Consider the following 15,873-nt stretch of genomic DNA (forward strand, 5'->3'; position numbering starts at 1 on the left):
CAAGAGAAGCCACCACAATGAGAAGCCCACACAACACAACAAAGAGTAGCCCCCGTTCACTGCAACTAGAGAGAGCTCGCGCACGGCAACAAAGGCCCAACGCAGCCAACAAATAAAAAAATAATAAATAAATTTAAAAAGAAACGTTACAGGGCTTGCCTGGTGGCGCAGTGGTTGAGAGTCCGCCTGCCGATGCAGGGGACGCGGGTTCGTGCCCCGGTCCGGGAAGATCCCACATGCCGCGGAGCGGCTGGGCCCGTGAGCCATGGCCGCTGAGCTTGCGCGGCCGGAGCCTGTGCTCCGCAACGGGAGGGGCCACAGCGGTGAGAGGCCCGCGTACCGCAAAAAAAACAAAACAAAACAAACAAACAAACAAAAAACAAAAAAAAAAAGAAACGTTACATAATTTTGGGATGACAGAAAGCAGTGGCTAAACTGAGATTCAGGCCCAGGACCGTCTCACTTCAAAGCCCCATCTGCAATGCCAGCATCTTCTGTGTACCTTACGTATACAAGGAACAATGCTGAGAATGCTTGCTGAAGCATGGTGGCTAATGTAACTGACCAGTTATCTCTCAGGATTTACACCAGTAAATTCATTTGGTCTGTAAATCCACAGCAATTAGAGTAGCTCTCAAGAGTTTTATAAAAGGCAATTAGAAGGAAGGGACACTTAAATATATGTGCCCATCTAAAAAATTCATAAATGTTTCTTCTGAATGTTCGAAACAGTTATTTCCTTTTTAAAAGTATTTTTTGTTGCTGAAGCCAGCGTTTGGGGCAGAGAAACTGTACCCAAGTAAAGTATTTATTCAAGAAATTGATTTATCTTTGGGAATCTTGGGGACACCAGATGATCCTTTTAAAATAGGAATTTGACTGTTCCCCTTCTCAAAACTCTTCATCTGGAGTTAAGCAGAGAATTGGAGATTAGGCACCAGACATAATCTAGAAAGTGGATTTATTTATGACAGTGGCACACGAGTTGTTGCCCCGTTGCCTGTTTTATATCACCCATGACCAAGAATGAATTTTTTAATTTTAAATGGCTTTTTAAAATCAAAAGAAGATGTGAAAATGTATGAAATTCAAGTTTCAGTATCCGTAAAACAAACTTTTTGGCACAGAGCGATGCTCATTGGTTTATGTATCATCTGTGGCTGCTTCTGCATGGCAACGGCAGAGCTGAATTGTTAAGGCAGAAACCCTACAAAGCCTGAGATATTTTCTCTCTGGCCCTAGTTTGGTGCTTGCTCTAGAGGGAGTGATTAAGAGTGCAGACTTTGGAGTCAGATGGAACTGGGCTCAAAACTCAGTTCGTGCGCTTGTAAAATGGTGTAGCCATTTAATGAGAAGAGGTAAACTCAGAAGAGCTGACTTAGGTAATTTTGCCTTCTATCAAGGAGAAATGCGCATAATTAGAAGTTTCCACAGTTCTTTTACTTGACAGTGTACTAATAGAGAATACAAGAATATACCTAAAGTGAAACTTTATACAATATCTAATTGCAGTTACCTTAAGCAACCTTGTCTCAGTATTTTTGCAAATGCCACCCACTTACACTAGTGAGGACTCCTGAGTGCCAGGACCAGCACTCCCAACTCAAACTGGCTTAAACAATGAGGGGAATGGTCTCTCTCAAAACTGAAAAACACAGATATAAGGCATGTTTCCAGCTCCACTGCTCTGAAATCTCTGCCTTCTTTCCTATACTGGCTTTGTCCTCATGCTGGCTATGGGGACACGGCTGCAGTGGATCCAGACCTCTCATCTTTGTAACACGTGGACACCCCCAACCAGTGAACCAGAGACTGAGCTTCACTCCAATCGGGCCAATCTCAGGTCTCCCACCAGCCCCTGAACCAGTCTCAGTGGTAAGAACGGGAGTCAGTCCCACCCCAGTGGCACCAAGGAAAGGCAGGCTGAATGTGGGGAGAAAGCCAACATTGTCCACTATAGAGCTGTGTATAAGATATTACCTATAACATGTTTATCGAGAAAACCAGTCCATAATGTACTAGGTATTTCATTTTTAACCTCTCTTTGAAACTAATGCCACTTACGTTTTCATTAAACTAGCCCTATGCCAAGACGTTCAACGAGGGTAGCTTGGTTCCTGCCTTAAAGATACAAAATCCTAGGTTGTGGTCCTAACATTTGGGTCCCCGGCGTCTGGTTTCTTTCCAGCAACATCAAGAACTAATGACTCTGAACTATCTGCATTGTGTTAGATCACGTGATCCTATCTGGAAGCTGCCCTTGGCCTTCTAGCATTGTGGGTACTGGTACCCTTTGAGGGATTCTTGTATATCAGTACAAATGGAATAGAAATTTTAAAATGTTTCCTTATAAGAAAGGTTTTACCGTTTTTTAGTTTGAAGTAACAGCTGTCATCTATAAAGTTGACTGATGTGTTTATGTGTAAAGAAGCCTACATAATATGATTTGGGCTAGTCATAATGTGTTGTAGGAGAATTTAGAAATATAATGACCTCTTAATTACCCATAATTGGATTCTCTTTGTAAAAATCTAAAACAAATAAAGGGAAAAAGCAACCGTTCACTTTTAACCTGCAAACCCTTGCATAGAAAGTCTTAAGTTCTCATTGAAATAAAACTGAGCCATTAACGCCAGAAAATCCAGCGAGGAGGCTTTTATTTCTATTTCAAGTATACGGGTTCCAAGACTGGCTACTTGTTATGATTCCACACCCTTCAGCACAGCGATTTTTAGGTCTTACAGTTGCCATTATATAATTAAACATTCCTATCACGCTTAACATTTCTTTCCTGAAATGAACTTTAATTCAACACTGAAGAAGTGCCAAGTCTCATTGAGACGTACGAGATTTCTAATCCTTTACAGGATCACAGAAGTTTAGAAGATTTATAAGCTTCACGGCTGACAGATTTTGCTTTCACGGTGTTGAAATTATCACCTCCCTGCCTTTCTGAGCTCCTCGTGCTGACTTTTCTACCATCGAGGTTTATTCTCGCTGCTGGGACTTACAGCCGCATTAGACCTGGACAGGGTGACAGAGATTGAGCTCTGCTCCTCCCGTTAAGGCTTCTGGCTCTAGGAGTGTTCTTTAAATCCAAAGAGCTAATTAGCTTCCTTGAAACATCCTGTTTGCAGTTCCCCGGGGAAGGGGAAGCTGAGACAACCAGCTTAAAGAGATTTTTAATTAGACTAGTGCTTTTTCAGGCAAGAAGTGATTCCACCTCTGCCTCTGTGAGACAGGGAAGAGAGAGAAGCCACGCAGGAGGGGCAGAGAAATGGGAGGACTTTTGTGTGTTTTCTAAGATTAGGATGATTTACTTGTAAGTTTCAAGTATTGTGAATTCTCACATCAGCACGTATTTGGTTGCGCTTTCCAAAGCACTGTTTTGAATTATTTGCCACATAGCAAAGTTTGAGCAGAATTTTAGTGGACTTTTTTTTCAGCCAGCCTACAAGACCCCCTCCCTTGTGATTTTTCAGACTGGTGCTGATAGCACTTGGGTGCATTTTGGGGGACGGTGCACATAACCTTTTCAGTGATGTTGCACTTCCTCAGAGAGGATGCTTCCTAATGCCTCTGTATCCTCCATCTGTGGGTCAGCTGAATTTGGTAACTGGAAGTGTAAATGCGAAAGGTGCTCATCTTATCCCTTTTCTCTTCGTTCACCTTGGGAGGGAGGACTTTCCAGCCTCCGCTAGAAAAATCTCTGCCGCCAATTAGGAAAATATTGTTAGTGCTTAATAATTTCCTGTTTTTAATTTTACAATCAACGACGTTATTTTTAGATACCAAAGTAGCTATCTTAATGTTAAACTACTCTGCTTGGAATGAATAATATTTACTTATAAATACTTCTTAGAACTAAGGCTGCATATTTAAATTACAGAGAATTTTTTTCTTAGAAGAAAACTCCCTCTTTTCTTTCCTTCAGGAATGTTGCATGACATCTCTGTTGCTTGGTGAGTAATAAGACATGTAAACAGGACCTCAAGAATCAAGCTACATTTAAAGAAGACTTACTTAGAAACACTGGAGAGGACACCATGGAGTGCAAGACTGAGGGAAAAGAAAAATACCAACACAGCTTGAATTTACTGAATAAAATTAAGAACATGAAAGAACTAGCAGAGATGATTGATGTTGTACTCATCGCAGAAGGGGAGAAATTCCCTTGCCACAGGCTGGTCCTGGCTGCATTTAGTCCTTATTTCAAAGCGATGTTTACCTGTGGACTACTTGAGTGTACTCAGAGGGAAGTCGTACTTTATGACATCACAGCAGAAAGTGTGTCGGTGATATTAAATTATATGTACCATGCGGCTTTGGAGATCAGTAATGCCAATGTACAGACTGTGGCTATGGCCGCCTATTTTATGCAGATGGAGGAAGTCTTCAGTGTGTGTCAGAAGTATATGATGGACCATATGGATGCCTCGAACTGTTTGGGTATCTATCATTTTGCAAAGCAGATTGGAGCTGAGGATTTAGCTGATCAATCGAAGAAGTATTTATATCAGCACTTTGCTGAGGTGAGCTTACATGAAGAGATACTAGAAATTGAAGTGCACCAACTTCTGACGCTTATTAAATCAGATGACCTGAACATATCCAGAGAGGAGAGCATACTGGACCTAGTTCTGAGATGGGTAAATCACAACCGAGAACTGCGCACAGAGCATCTTGTGGAACTTCTGAAGCAAGTTAGGCTGCAACTGGTAAATCCTTCTTTTTTAAGACAAGCCCTGAAAAGGAACACAATGCTTCTGTGTGATGCAAATTGCATTGACATCATTCAAAACGCATTCAAAGCCATCAAGACCCCTCAACAGCACTCTCTCAATCTTCGTTATGGCATGGAGACTACCAGTCTTTTGCTGTGCATTGGCACCAATTCTTCAGGAATCAGGTCGAGACACAGGAACTACGGAGATGCCAGTTTTTGCTATGATCCTGCATTGCGCAAGACCTATTTCATCTCCTCTCCCAAGTATGGGGAGGGTTTAGGCACTGTGTGTACTGGTGTTGTCACGGAAAACAACACTATCGTTGTGGCTGGAGAAGCAAGTGCCTCTAAACTCTCCAGACAAAAGAGCAAGAATGTTGAAATCTACAGGTTCGTATCTAGCCATATACTTGTAACTTCGTTTCAATTATCTTGCTTTGACATTAGCAGCCGAAGTACTTCTGAGTGATCACATCTTAAATTATGTGTGGTCAGAATTACCCTGTAATCATGTATTTTACATAGATGTAAAATTCATAATGAAATCATCCACATTTTAAAATTATTTTTCTCTCCCTTTCATTATTAAGAACATATAGTTGAATTTGCATAAGTTAAATGTATATACTTTATGATTCCTTTGTATATTTTCACTCTTAGCTTTCACTATTCATATGCTATAATTGCTTTGTTTTTGAAGAGCTGAATATAACTTTTAACAAGAAGAAAAGTTTATTAACACTGACGCCTTGAACTGACTTTTATTAGTTCACAATTCAGAGTAGTAAGTAATTTTTCTTCTTGACCAAAAAGTATTATTTATCTGTCAGTTTTCATTCTGTACTTTTTTTTTTGGCTGTGTTGGGTCTTCATTGCTGCACGCGGGCTTTCTCTACTCGTGGCGAGCGGGGGGCTACTCTTCATTGCGGTGTGTGGGCTTCTCATTGCGGTGGCTTCTCTTTGTTGCAGAGCATGGGCTCTAGGCATGCAGGCTTCAGTAGTCGTGGCACGTGGGCTCAGTAGCTGTGGCTCGCAGGCCCTAGAGCACAGGCTCAGTAGTTGTGGCGCACGGGCTTAGTTGCTCCACAGCATGTGAGATCTTCCCGGACCAAGGCTTGAACCCGTGTCCCCTGCATTGGCAGGCGGGTTCTTAACCACCGCGCCACCAGGGAAGTCCTTCATTCTGTACCCTTAACGAGTGGGTCTTTGCTAAACCTCTAATAGTGTAAAATGTTTGTCGCCTAAGAATTCTTCAACCCTAGAACTGTAAGAGGAACAGGAGTATCTGCTAAGAAGTAGTGTATGTCTAGGAACAGGAGTATCTGCTAAGAAGTAGTGTATGTCTAGGAACAGGAGTATCTGCTAAGAAGTAGTGTATGTCTAGGTGTTGTGTGTGAGGACAGAAAGATTTGTTTCCTGTTACTCAGCAAGAATTCAACCCTTAAATCTACCTGGGTGAATAAGAGTTGTACGTGTAGGTCCTTGAACTCTCCTTGCACTCCCTCCCCTCTCTGGGCCCTCGTAGCACGGTTTCTCAGACTTTTCAGTCAGTCGGTAAGTGATTCTCGACAGCAAAGTGGGGACAGAGAAGGAATGAGAGGTCTGCTATTTTCCTGTCATCTCTCCCCATTGCAGTATGTGCTTCAGGCTCTCGGCCCGTCCTGCTGTCACCTTCACACGTTGAGCAAGTGTCCCTTCTTCCCAGAAGTGGGGCGGGAACACACGCCCTGGATAGTGACTGGCCCTCTGCCTGCGGTGACAGGCTGCCACTGAGCAGCAACAGGCAGGCCCTCAGGTGCTTGTGGGAAAGGGGGCATGTTTCTCCTGGGACGGATCCTCTGCGTCCCTGACCTTTGTTTCCTACTTGCTCTTGGCTGGGTGCCCTTCTTTTCACCTTAGAGCCTCCTGTACCAGAACCTCAGGTTCTTTAGATACCTATTTTCTTCCTCTTAAAGGTAGTGCAGGGCTTCCCTGGTGGCGCAGTGGTTAAGAATACACCTGCCAATGCAGGGCACATGCGTTTGAGCCCTGGTCCGGGAGGATCCCACATGCCACGGAGCACCTAAGCCTGTGCACCACAACTACTGAGCCTGAGCTCTAGAGCCCGCAAGCCACAACTACTGAAGCCCGCACGCCTAGAGTTCGTGCTCCGCAGCAAGAGAAGCCGCCGCAATGAGAAGCCCGCGCGCTGCCATGAAGAGTAGCCCCCGCTCAGCGCGACTAGAGAAAGCCCGTGTGCAGCAACGAAGACCCAATGCAGCCAAAAATAAAATTAATAAAATTTAAAAAATAAAATAAGGATAGTCCACAATTCTGCCATCAGAGTTAATTGTTAACAAACGTCCAACCGTCTCAAAAAGTGTGTTTTCATCCTTGAAAGTCTTTCCTCTTAACTGTTTTTGAATGCCTGCTTCCCTTTTTATGCGTGTGTCTAACGACACACCCCGCGTTTCCCTTCTTTCCTGTCTTGAACTCACGCCGGTTCCCATCACCAACAGCTCTTCCACGTTGGTCAGAATTAGGGTAAAACTATCAGTTGCCCTCCTCACTTCTCGCAATAGTGAAACTGTCAGCAAGGCAAATAAAGAGATTATCAGAAGCACTGCTTGAGGCTTACATGAGACTCCCGGTGCTGTCTGCATAGTTAAGGTCTGACAGTACCACCCGAGGTCACTGTCTTTGGTCCACTCCTGCCACATCATCTCTGCTCCTTACCCCAATTACCTTTGCCAAGATGCTCTTCAGCGTGCCTCTACTCTGTAGTTTACACATTTCCATGCAGATATATTTCTTTTTGACTTAAAAGAGGAAGTAGATTAGCATTATAGCAGGTTGTTTCTTTTTTAAAAAAATACACCTTTCCATCTCTTTTAACTCTCGTACTTTGGTAGACAAACAGCTGAGGATGTAAGTGTTGTCTTTAAACTGTCAACCTCCGTGAACACTGAATGCTTTTGCCACTATTATTTTCTTCTTTATGTCATATCGAAATAATAAGTTTTATAGTTTCATCTGGGCATTTTCTCTCCCCATTTTTAATTCAAAATGTTAAAACAAAAATCCAATTAGCAAGTTGTCCAGCAAACATGTACTTCCCATCCTTCGTGGGATTTATCTTGTTCCTGGCCTATTTTCTTAAACCGTGCCTCAGAAAACCAAAACCCATTTTTTAGTTCTATTTATACATTCATTGTCTTTGCTTCAGTAGCCCCCACCTGTAGACACCTAATTGTCCCTTCCCCTCTAAAATCCAGAACAATTAAAAATAGTGGTGAAAATATCACCTGTGCTGCTAGGGACTTTGGTTTCCATAAGAGTTGGCCCAGAACAATGGGGAAAACTTCTGTAATACGATTAACTGTCACATGTCTGATGCAAAATTTGTTTCCAAACAACAAATTTTTTTTCTTATTTTCCATATTTATTCTGGTTTTTGTTTTTTGTTTTGTTTTAGTTTGGAATTCCAATTATACTTTCTGGATTTTCTAGGACAGAAATAATTTCACATATTTTATCCCACTGTCCCCATGGGTACTTTTGTCCTGGACTATGTGTCCCGATCATGATTTGAGAAAATAGACTTGCCATTGTCAACAGGCAAGACAGAAGATGGGCACAGACTCATCCACTTGGTGACCATGTAATGCTACACACACACACACACACACACACACACACACACATGCACACACTCAGATAATTACTTAATGTGTTGGACTCTAGGAGGTGTTGAGAGACCGTATCACCTAGTGTCCCTGCTCTTCTCCCAAGACTCTTCTCAGACCAACATAATTATTTGTGGTAGAAATTACTGAAATTACCATTCCTAGTAGATTAAAACAGTTGAGAAATGCCCAGCAGACACCTACAGGTGGGTTTTTATACAGTAGCATGCTCTTGACTCTGTTCTAAGCCAGTTAGAACCACAAGAACAATCCTTAAAATTCTACATATCCTGCATCATCCCATTAGAAATCTGAATTTAAATATTTCCAGATTTTCTGCTCTAAACACATTTCTTTAATGTAGTATTAAAATGAAACTTCTAGTCAACAGAATAAGACATTTTTTATGTTTATTTTTACATATTCTCTTTTAGCAAATGACTTGCTGAAAGACTTTCCTATTTTTAGTCATTTATTTATTTTTGCTGTGTTGGGTCTTCGTTTCTGTGTGAGAGCTTTCTCTAGTTGTGGCAAGCGGGGGCCACTCCCCATCGCGGTGCACGGGCCTCTCACCATCGCGGCCTCTCGTTGCAGAGCACAGGCTCCGGACGCGCAGGCTCAGCGGCTGTGGCTCACGGGCTCAGTTGCTCCGCAGCATGTGGGATCCTCCCAGACCAGGGCTCGAACCCGTGTCCTCTGCATTAGCAGGCAGACTCTCAACCACTGCGCCACCAGGGAAGCCCAAGACTTTCCTATTTTTAATTTTCTTTCCCAAAAGTAGGAAATGAAGGCTAGTCCCTGGATAATCTATACTTTTTCAATATATTGTTTTTTTCTAAAATTCTCTAGGTGGGTGTGGTTGACTGTTTCTGTGTACATTATATTTTGTTCAGCATTTCTTTTCCCCAAAAAACACAAACCTGTATCACTATCTTAATGGTTTTTTCTTCTCCAATTAGAAGAACCAAATCATATCGGTTTTCGTTGGAAAAGAAACAAGTGTGTTTTTTTGGCAAGTTGTTTTTATATTAAATCTAATTCTGGGTTCTCTCTCTGTTAACTTACAGGTATCATGATAGAGGAAACCAGTTTTGGGAAAAGTTATGCACAACAGAATTTCGAGAGCTCTACGCTCTGGGCACCATCCATAACGACCTCTATGTTATAGGAGGACAGATGAAAATTAAAAACCAGTATCTTATTACAAACTGTGTTGATAAGTACTCTGTAGAAAGGGACACTTGGAAAAGGGTGTCCCCCCTTCCACTACAGTTGGCGTGTCATGCTGTAGTAACAGTGAATAATAAACTTTACGTGATTGGAGGCTGGACCCCTCAGGTTAAGAAATTTCCTGTGTACCTAACTGGCATGGCTGTGCTGAGTCTGGCCGCTCTGTTGAGAAATGTTGTAGTTGTTGAATACTAAAAGAGTATGACTCACATTCCGGTAAAATGCCTTTTATGTTACAGAATATTAAATGGAAGATTTTAAAGTGTTAAAGCAGCTCAGGAGAATGAATTTTAAAGTGTTATTCATAGGCATGACTTCATTCAGTATTTGTGCTGTGTTCTTCATAACCCTTCCCATCCTTGCTGACTATGAAGGATGCTTATGCTGAGGGGTTATCTGTAAGGAGCATCTAAGTAGGAGGCGAAGAAGCTGGATCCTCATCCCACTTCTCTCTGCTTTACAGCTGTATGACCTGAGGCAAGGATTCTTAGGTCTTTTTCATATTAAAGTTCTTACTCTGAGTGGGAAACCAGAATGTTCATCCTGTGATGGCACAACCATTTCCACAAAAGTATATTGCAATTTTAACCTCTTCATGTCTTTGCTGGGCATCAGCAGATAGAGAAACCAGAGACTGTCTTGAAGCCCAGAGAAGGGACGCAAGACAGGATGGAGAAGTCAGTGGAGTGGGACCACAGAGGCCCTTTCTCTCCTCTTTCGTGTCCCTCCGAGCGCCTTGGGGCTCTCACAGAAGTTTCACTCCAGCTGCCTTCTGCCCTGGCCAACCAGTCTTTCTAATAAAGACTAATCTTACCAGCTCATTTTCTGTCCCCATGACATAAACTAATTTTATTTTAGCCTATGTGATTTCTTCTTTCGCCAGATTCGCTTCATGATAAAACTGGTGCTTTTTAAATCATTTCATAAGCTTAAATTTTGCCTTTTATGGTATATCATACTTGTTTTAATAACAAACGTCACATTTAATACATTTTAAAATTCATGCTATGTATCAAAAAGTAGCTTAGATTTAATCACAGTTAGTAGCTGAAACCTGACAAATTATTTGTAATAAAGCTTTTTCAGAACTATTCATTTACATAGTTAATTTTGCATGAATATGCTCCAAAGAAAAGCTTTTCTTTGCTTTTTTCCACTAAAGCAAATATTAAATACTTAAATTAGAAGGAAAATTAAAACAATAAAGTCAGTATTTCCTAATTTATAATGTCTTCAAACACGTCAGTATTTACTGCATAACGAAAGCTTTTGCTAGTCTGTACCGAATACAATACATTAAATTGCAAGAAAGCATGGGGGTAGTGATTGCACTACAGTGATTGTAACCCTGAGCTAAAACTAACTGCATACAACTTTCATAAGTATGGAAATTATTTCTCTGTTGAACACCTTCATCCAAAACAAAAAGCAAAAGACACTTAAGCATCTTTAGCTTGAAGTCATAGAAGGTCCTAACACATTATAGACAAAAAATATTACTTCACCTCAAGTTCAGGAGTAGGAAAAGCTACATACATCTGTGTGTATTCAACTTCTACTTTCCCTAGTCATTAAAATATATATATATATATACACATATATACGTACATAAAATAAATACATAAAAATAATTGCAAATAATTTCTATTAATCCATGTATCTTTAAAATTAAATTCAGACCACTCCTATATTATGGTATAAAAATACTCTCATTACTAAAACACTCAAATGTTTTTGTAATTTTGTTCCACTTGGATTAGAAAAATATTATAAAGAAAAATGCTTTATAAATTATTAAAATTAGTTTCTCACAAATATTATTTAATCCGCCACTATAAAGCTTGGTAAAATAAAATTATACTTTAAATACTATTCAAAAAAGCTTGGTTTCGTTTTTAAGGCTTTGCAGTGCTTCATTTTTTAAAAAAAATGCTGTATGTATTGCCTCACTGCTCAGATCACAGATTGTTTGCTATAACCCAACACCTTAGCCCCATTATCGTAGAATATAAATTCCTCCGATACTGACAGTGTACTTATATCTCCAAGTCATGGGATTTGGTGTGTTTGTGAGTATGACTCACTACGGTTAACCTCTATTTATCTCCTTGGCTGTCTGCTTTGATTAATTGCATTCAGGTACTCACGAAGATCTCTAAGTGGTACGTTATTATACTGGCTGTCATAATTTCACACAGATGGATCTTCCTGACGAAGAACCTGATCGATTAAGCAACAAGCTGCTGAAGTATGACCCCAGCCAAGATCTATGGACAGAGCAGGCACCCATGAAGTACTCAAAGTACCGATTCAGCACAGCTGTGGTCAACAGTGAGATTTATGTTCTGGGTAAGAAGAAGCTAAAAGAGTGTAACTCCTTTTATTTTTTCTCAGCAGTTTGCCTCAGTGAAAATGAAATATTCTCCCTTCCTCTTGCATTTCAGTTCAACTATATACACAACTAGCCCCCAATTCTCTTTTGTTTCTTAATTTCTAGAGCACAGTCAGGTAAGATTAAATGAAAGTCTATTGACTTGTTGAAAGCAAAGTTATTTTTATCAAATTTTTAAGTCGCTTGGAATGCAAGAACAGTAGTGATACATCCTTCTATACCCACCAAGTAAAATATGGTGAAAAGGCAGTAAGCCTTTGGCTGCCTTCAGCCGATGAAACGTGGGCTTTTGCAACCAACTGATTCTCTGTACTAACAGAAGAGAAAGGCAGCAGACGTAAGACGATGCCACAGATACCAGTCCTCTTTGTGTTGCCTCACCCACCAAACTTCTACAGAGGTTATTAAGTAATTTTTTACCCGAATGCATTTTTTTCTTTTCTCTGGCATGAATATGTGTGGTCCTGCGCCCCCCACTAGGGACTGGTGAAAGACTGGTTTGTTCCCACTAATGTGGGTTAAAGTGACTCTGAACATCCTCTGTGTCTCCCCACCCTTCCCACTCCTTCTATTAAGTCCTTTGCTCGTCTAATCCCCGTCCCGCTCCCTAACGTCACCCTCTGTCACCTCGCTTCCCACCCCTCCATCACCTTCCCATGAGTATGGGAAGAAAGAGGTTGAGACAGGAGGCCGAGTGGACTGGTAAAATGATGGCGATGCCAATTTTTTATTTCGTCCCATCTGCACTGATGCCTAACTGGCAAAAACAACACGGGGAAGATGCTGGGTAACAAAAAGATGGCCAAAAAAAGAAATATGGGCTGAAAGCAAACCAAGCACTTGAGCAGCCTTTTTTTTTTTTAAACTAAAGGGAAGCCGTTATCTCTTGGCTGCCTACACAGCCTGAAGCGAATAATTAACGCACTCAAACATTAACAGTTCTGTGATTTTAAGAACAAGAACATTATGCAACATAATTTATGACTGCCTCAGTTATGAGGCTCACTTGTGATTATAACTGAGTTTTTCCTCTGGGTATATATTCGTTACTTTCGTTATAACCTTATGCAGTGTCATAGGCCCAGTAGAGATAACATCTAAACTAGGATCGATTACGTGGGATGGAGGTATAACTCAGGAGTGAAGTGCTGATCCACTTATTATATTAAAGTTGGAGGCAGTCAAAAGTGGGAAAAAATGATGTGTCAATTGAAGCAAAATGAGATTCCCCCACTGTGGAGCCACAACTAGGCTAAATGTGGAATACAACTGATAGTGTCATCTTTTTGTAAATTGCCTGGAAAGGACACCCAAGACACCCTTCGGAGCTCACGCTTCACAGCATGAACAAACGTCCACTGAGTGAATGGAAGGGAGTAGATTTTTAGAGGACCTGTAAGATGTGGGTAAGAGAAATAGAGGAAAGAGCGTGCTCCAAGAAAGGAGGTGCTGGGGAAGGGTGGCGAGTACAATAGAAAGAAAGGCAGAAGCAGAGGTTCGGAGGTGAGAAGGAGATGCTAGGAGTAGAGGATGCGAGAAGGATGAGTGAATGAGCCCACAAGAGCAGGGACGGGTGGGGCTGAGAGTTGGACACGTGCATGGGAGCAGCTTACAACGGCTGGTGGATGAAGAATTAGGAGAACAAGAGGGAGCAGTGAGAAAGTGCACAGAAACATGATGAGAGAATGTCTGAGGAAGGTTGCCAAGGTCAGGATATAAGGAGCGCGTCAAAGGTGAGAAGAAGATGTCAGTGGGGACGTCAGTTAGAAAGTCTTTTGCAGCAGCATCAAATATAGCTTCTGGATATTCAGGGCTGGGGACCAGATCCAGTCTCTCAAATAATTCTACCATCTTGGCAGATTGAATCCAAAAGGTTCCAGTTTCCCAACGTTTGCTACTGAACTCCCAAGTATATGTATAAAGCTTTTAAATGGAATGAATTTCAGTTGTTTAGGTATTTTTGTGGTACACTTAGTTCAGATTTAATTGTTCATTGCAAATATAATTGGAATGTGGGCAAATATCATACAGAGCCCTAAAACCTTCTCGATGACTCACACAGGTACCATGCACTCATGTGTTAACTGTCTTAGCAAAAGCCCTGTCTGCTTTTGGGAATCTCTATGTGTCCCACTGTGATTGGAGTCACTGCCAACTAGTACAGCAATGAGCCCTCTCCCTAATACCTGTCCTGGATTTAATTCCTTATGGTCTCCTAGATAGTCTACAGGCCACCCCAAAAGAGCAACCACGGAAATCTTCTTCACCATGGAGGGAGCAGGACCGAGGGGGGAAGGCACCAGACCCTGACTCCATCATTTACTACCTGGTATGGCCCTAGTCTAGTAAATCTTTTTTTTTTTTTTGGGGGGGGGGTAATATCAAAATTTGAATGCCTGCCTCTTAGAGATATGATTAAATAAAATAATGTATGTAAAATCCCTACAATACAAGTATTCAGATATTATAACTAAAGTTCTTTGAGCCCTTCGTGTTACAGACACTTTGCTTAATTCTTTACATAAAAAGTTTCATTTAATGGTCATAAAAAACTGAAAGTATTAACTCTCTCTGTATGGCCGACTAGATATCTAGACTGATCCTCCCACTGAAAATACCAAAAAATGTTAGGTGAAACGTGTTTAAAATCCCCTGAACTAAGAACTGTTATGGCAGTAAACACTCAGCGGGCCAGAATCTAAGTGAAAGCAGGAGACTTCTAGCAATGGAGAAGTGAGAAGGGAGACATCCCCTCCCCAAAAAGCAACTATAAAGACAGATAAATTTGTCAAAAACAACAATTTCAGATCTCTGGAAACCAACCAAAGATAAACAACAATTTGAGAAGAGCTTAATTTCTCGAAACTGCTGAACTTGAAGTCAGTCTTCAGGCAGCCTGTGACATCCTGGCCTGAAACTGCCCCGACTTGCAGCCCAGAGCATTCAGCGTGGTAGTTCTACTGGAGTGGGACTAGCTGTGAATCCTAGCAGCTTTGTTTGCCAAAGGGGTCTGATACGTTTGGGAGCAGAGGGTGGAAAACCCACACTCAGAGTGGCAAATGGAAAAAGCCTGCAGCTCTCCTAAGCTTGAGCTTTTAGTCCTGGTTGGGACAGCAGCAGATAAGAAAACTAGCCGGAAATGTAACAGAGATCTTCTAGGGAAATCCTAGAATAAGAGCAGATTTGAGAAGTCTGAAGAAAGAATCTGTGAACTTGAAATAGATCAATAGAAATTATATAATCTGAAGAAGAGAGGGGGAAAAAATTGAAGAAAAATTAGCAGAGCCTCAGAGACATATGGAATAACATGAAAGCTACCAATATAGGTATAATGGGGATCCTGAAAGGAGAGAGGGAAAGGGGCAGGAAATCTCTTTTCAAATGAATATTTGTCAAAAACTTCTCAAACTTGATGGAAAAACATTAATCTACAGTTCCAAGAAGCTCATCAAATCCCAAGTAAGGTAACGTCACAGAGATCCTCATCATAACACATCATAGACAAAATACTGAAAGACAGAAAATCCTTTTTTTTATATTAATTAATGAATTTATGTTTGTCTGCATTGGGTCTTTGTTGCTGCGCACAGGCCTTCTCTAGTTGTGGCGAACGGGGGCTACTCTCTTTTGCGGTACGCGGGCCTCTCACTGTTGTGGCCTCTCCTGTTGCGGAGCACAGGCTCTGGACGCACAGGCTCAGCAGCCATGGCTCACGGGCCCAGCCGCTCCGCGGCATGCGGGATCTTCCTGGACCGGGGGACGAACCCATCTCCCCTGCATCGGCAGGCGGACTCTCAACCACTGCACCACTAGGGAAGCCTCGGGGGCTACTCTTTGTTGCGTTGTACAGGCTTCTCATT

At 41.6% G+C, this 15,873-nt stretch overlaps 2 protein-coding genes across 2 annotated transcripts in view; one reads left to right on the forward strand and one right to left on the reverse strand.

Moving 5' to 3' along the window:
* MGLL (monoglyceride lipase) overlaps nt 1–15,873 on the reverse strand; it is a 275,956-nt gene that overhangs the window by 213,608 nt on the left and 46,475 nt on the right. The window lies entirely within an intron of this gene.
* KBTBD12 (kelch repeat and BTB domain containing 12) overlaps nt 1–15,873 on the forward strand; it is a 52,788-nt gene that overhangs the window by 4,435 nt on the left and 32,480 nt on the right. Inside the window, exons 2-4 of the mRNA XM_030849228.2 lie at nt 3,935–5,116; nt 9,459–9,729; nt 11,820–11,970. Coding sequence (XP_030705088.1) covers nt 4,047–5,116; nt 9,459–9,729; nt 11,820–11,970 — 1,492 coding nt within the window. The 5' untranslated portion in view covers nt 3,935–4,046. The remainder of the gene's footprint in view (nt 1–3,934; nt 5,117–9,458; nt 9,730–11,819; nt 11,971–15,873) is intronic.

This window comes from Globicephala melas, chromosome 11 (assembly GCF_963455315.2).
Source record: "Globicephala melas chromosome 11, mGloMel1.2, whole genome shotgun sequence".
NCBI classification, from domain to species: Eukaryota; Metazoa; Chordata; class Mammalia; order Artiodactyla; family Delphinidae; genus Globicephala; species Globicephala melas.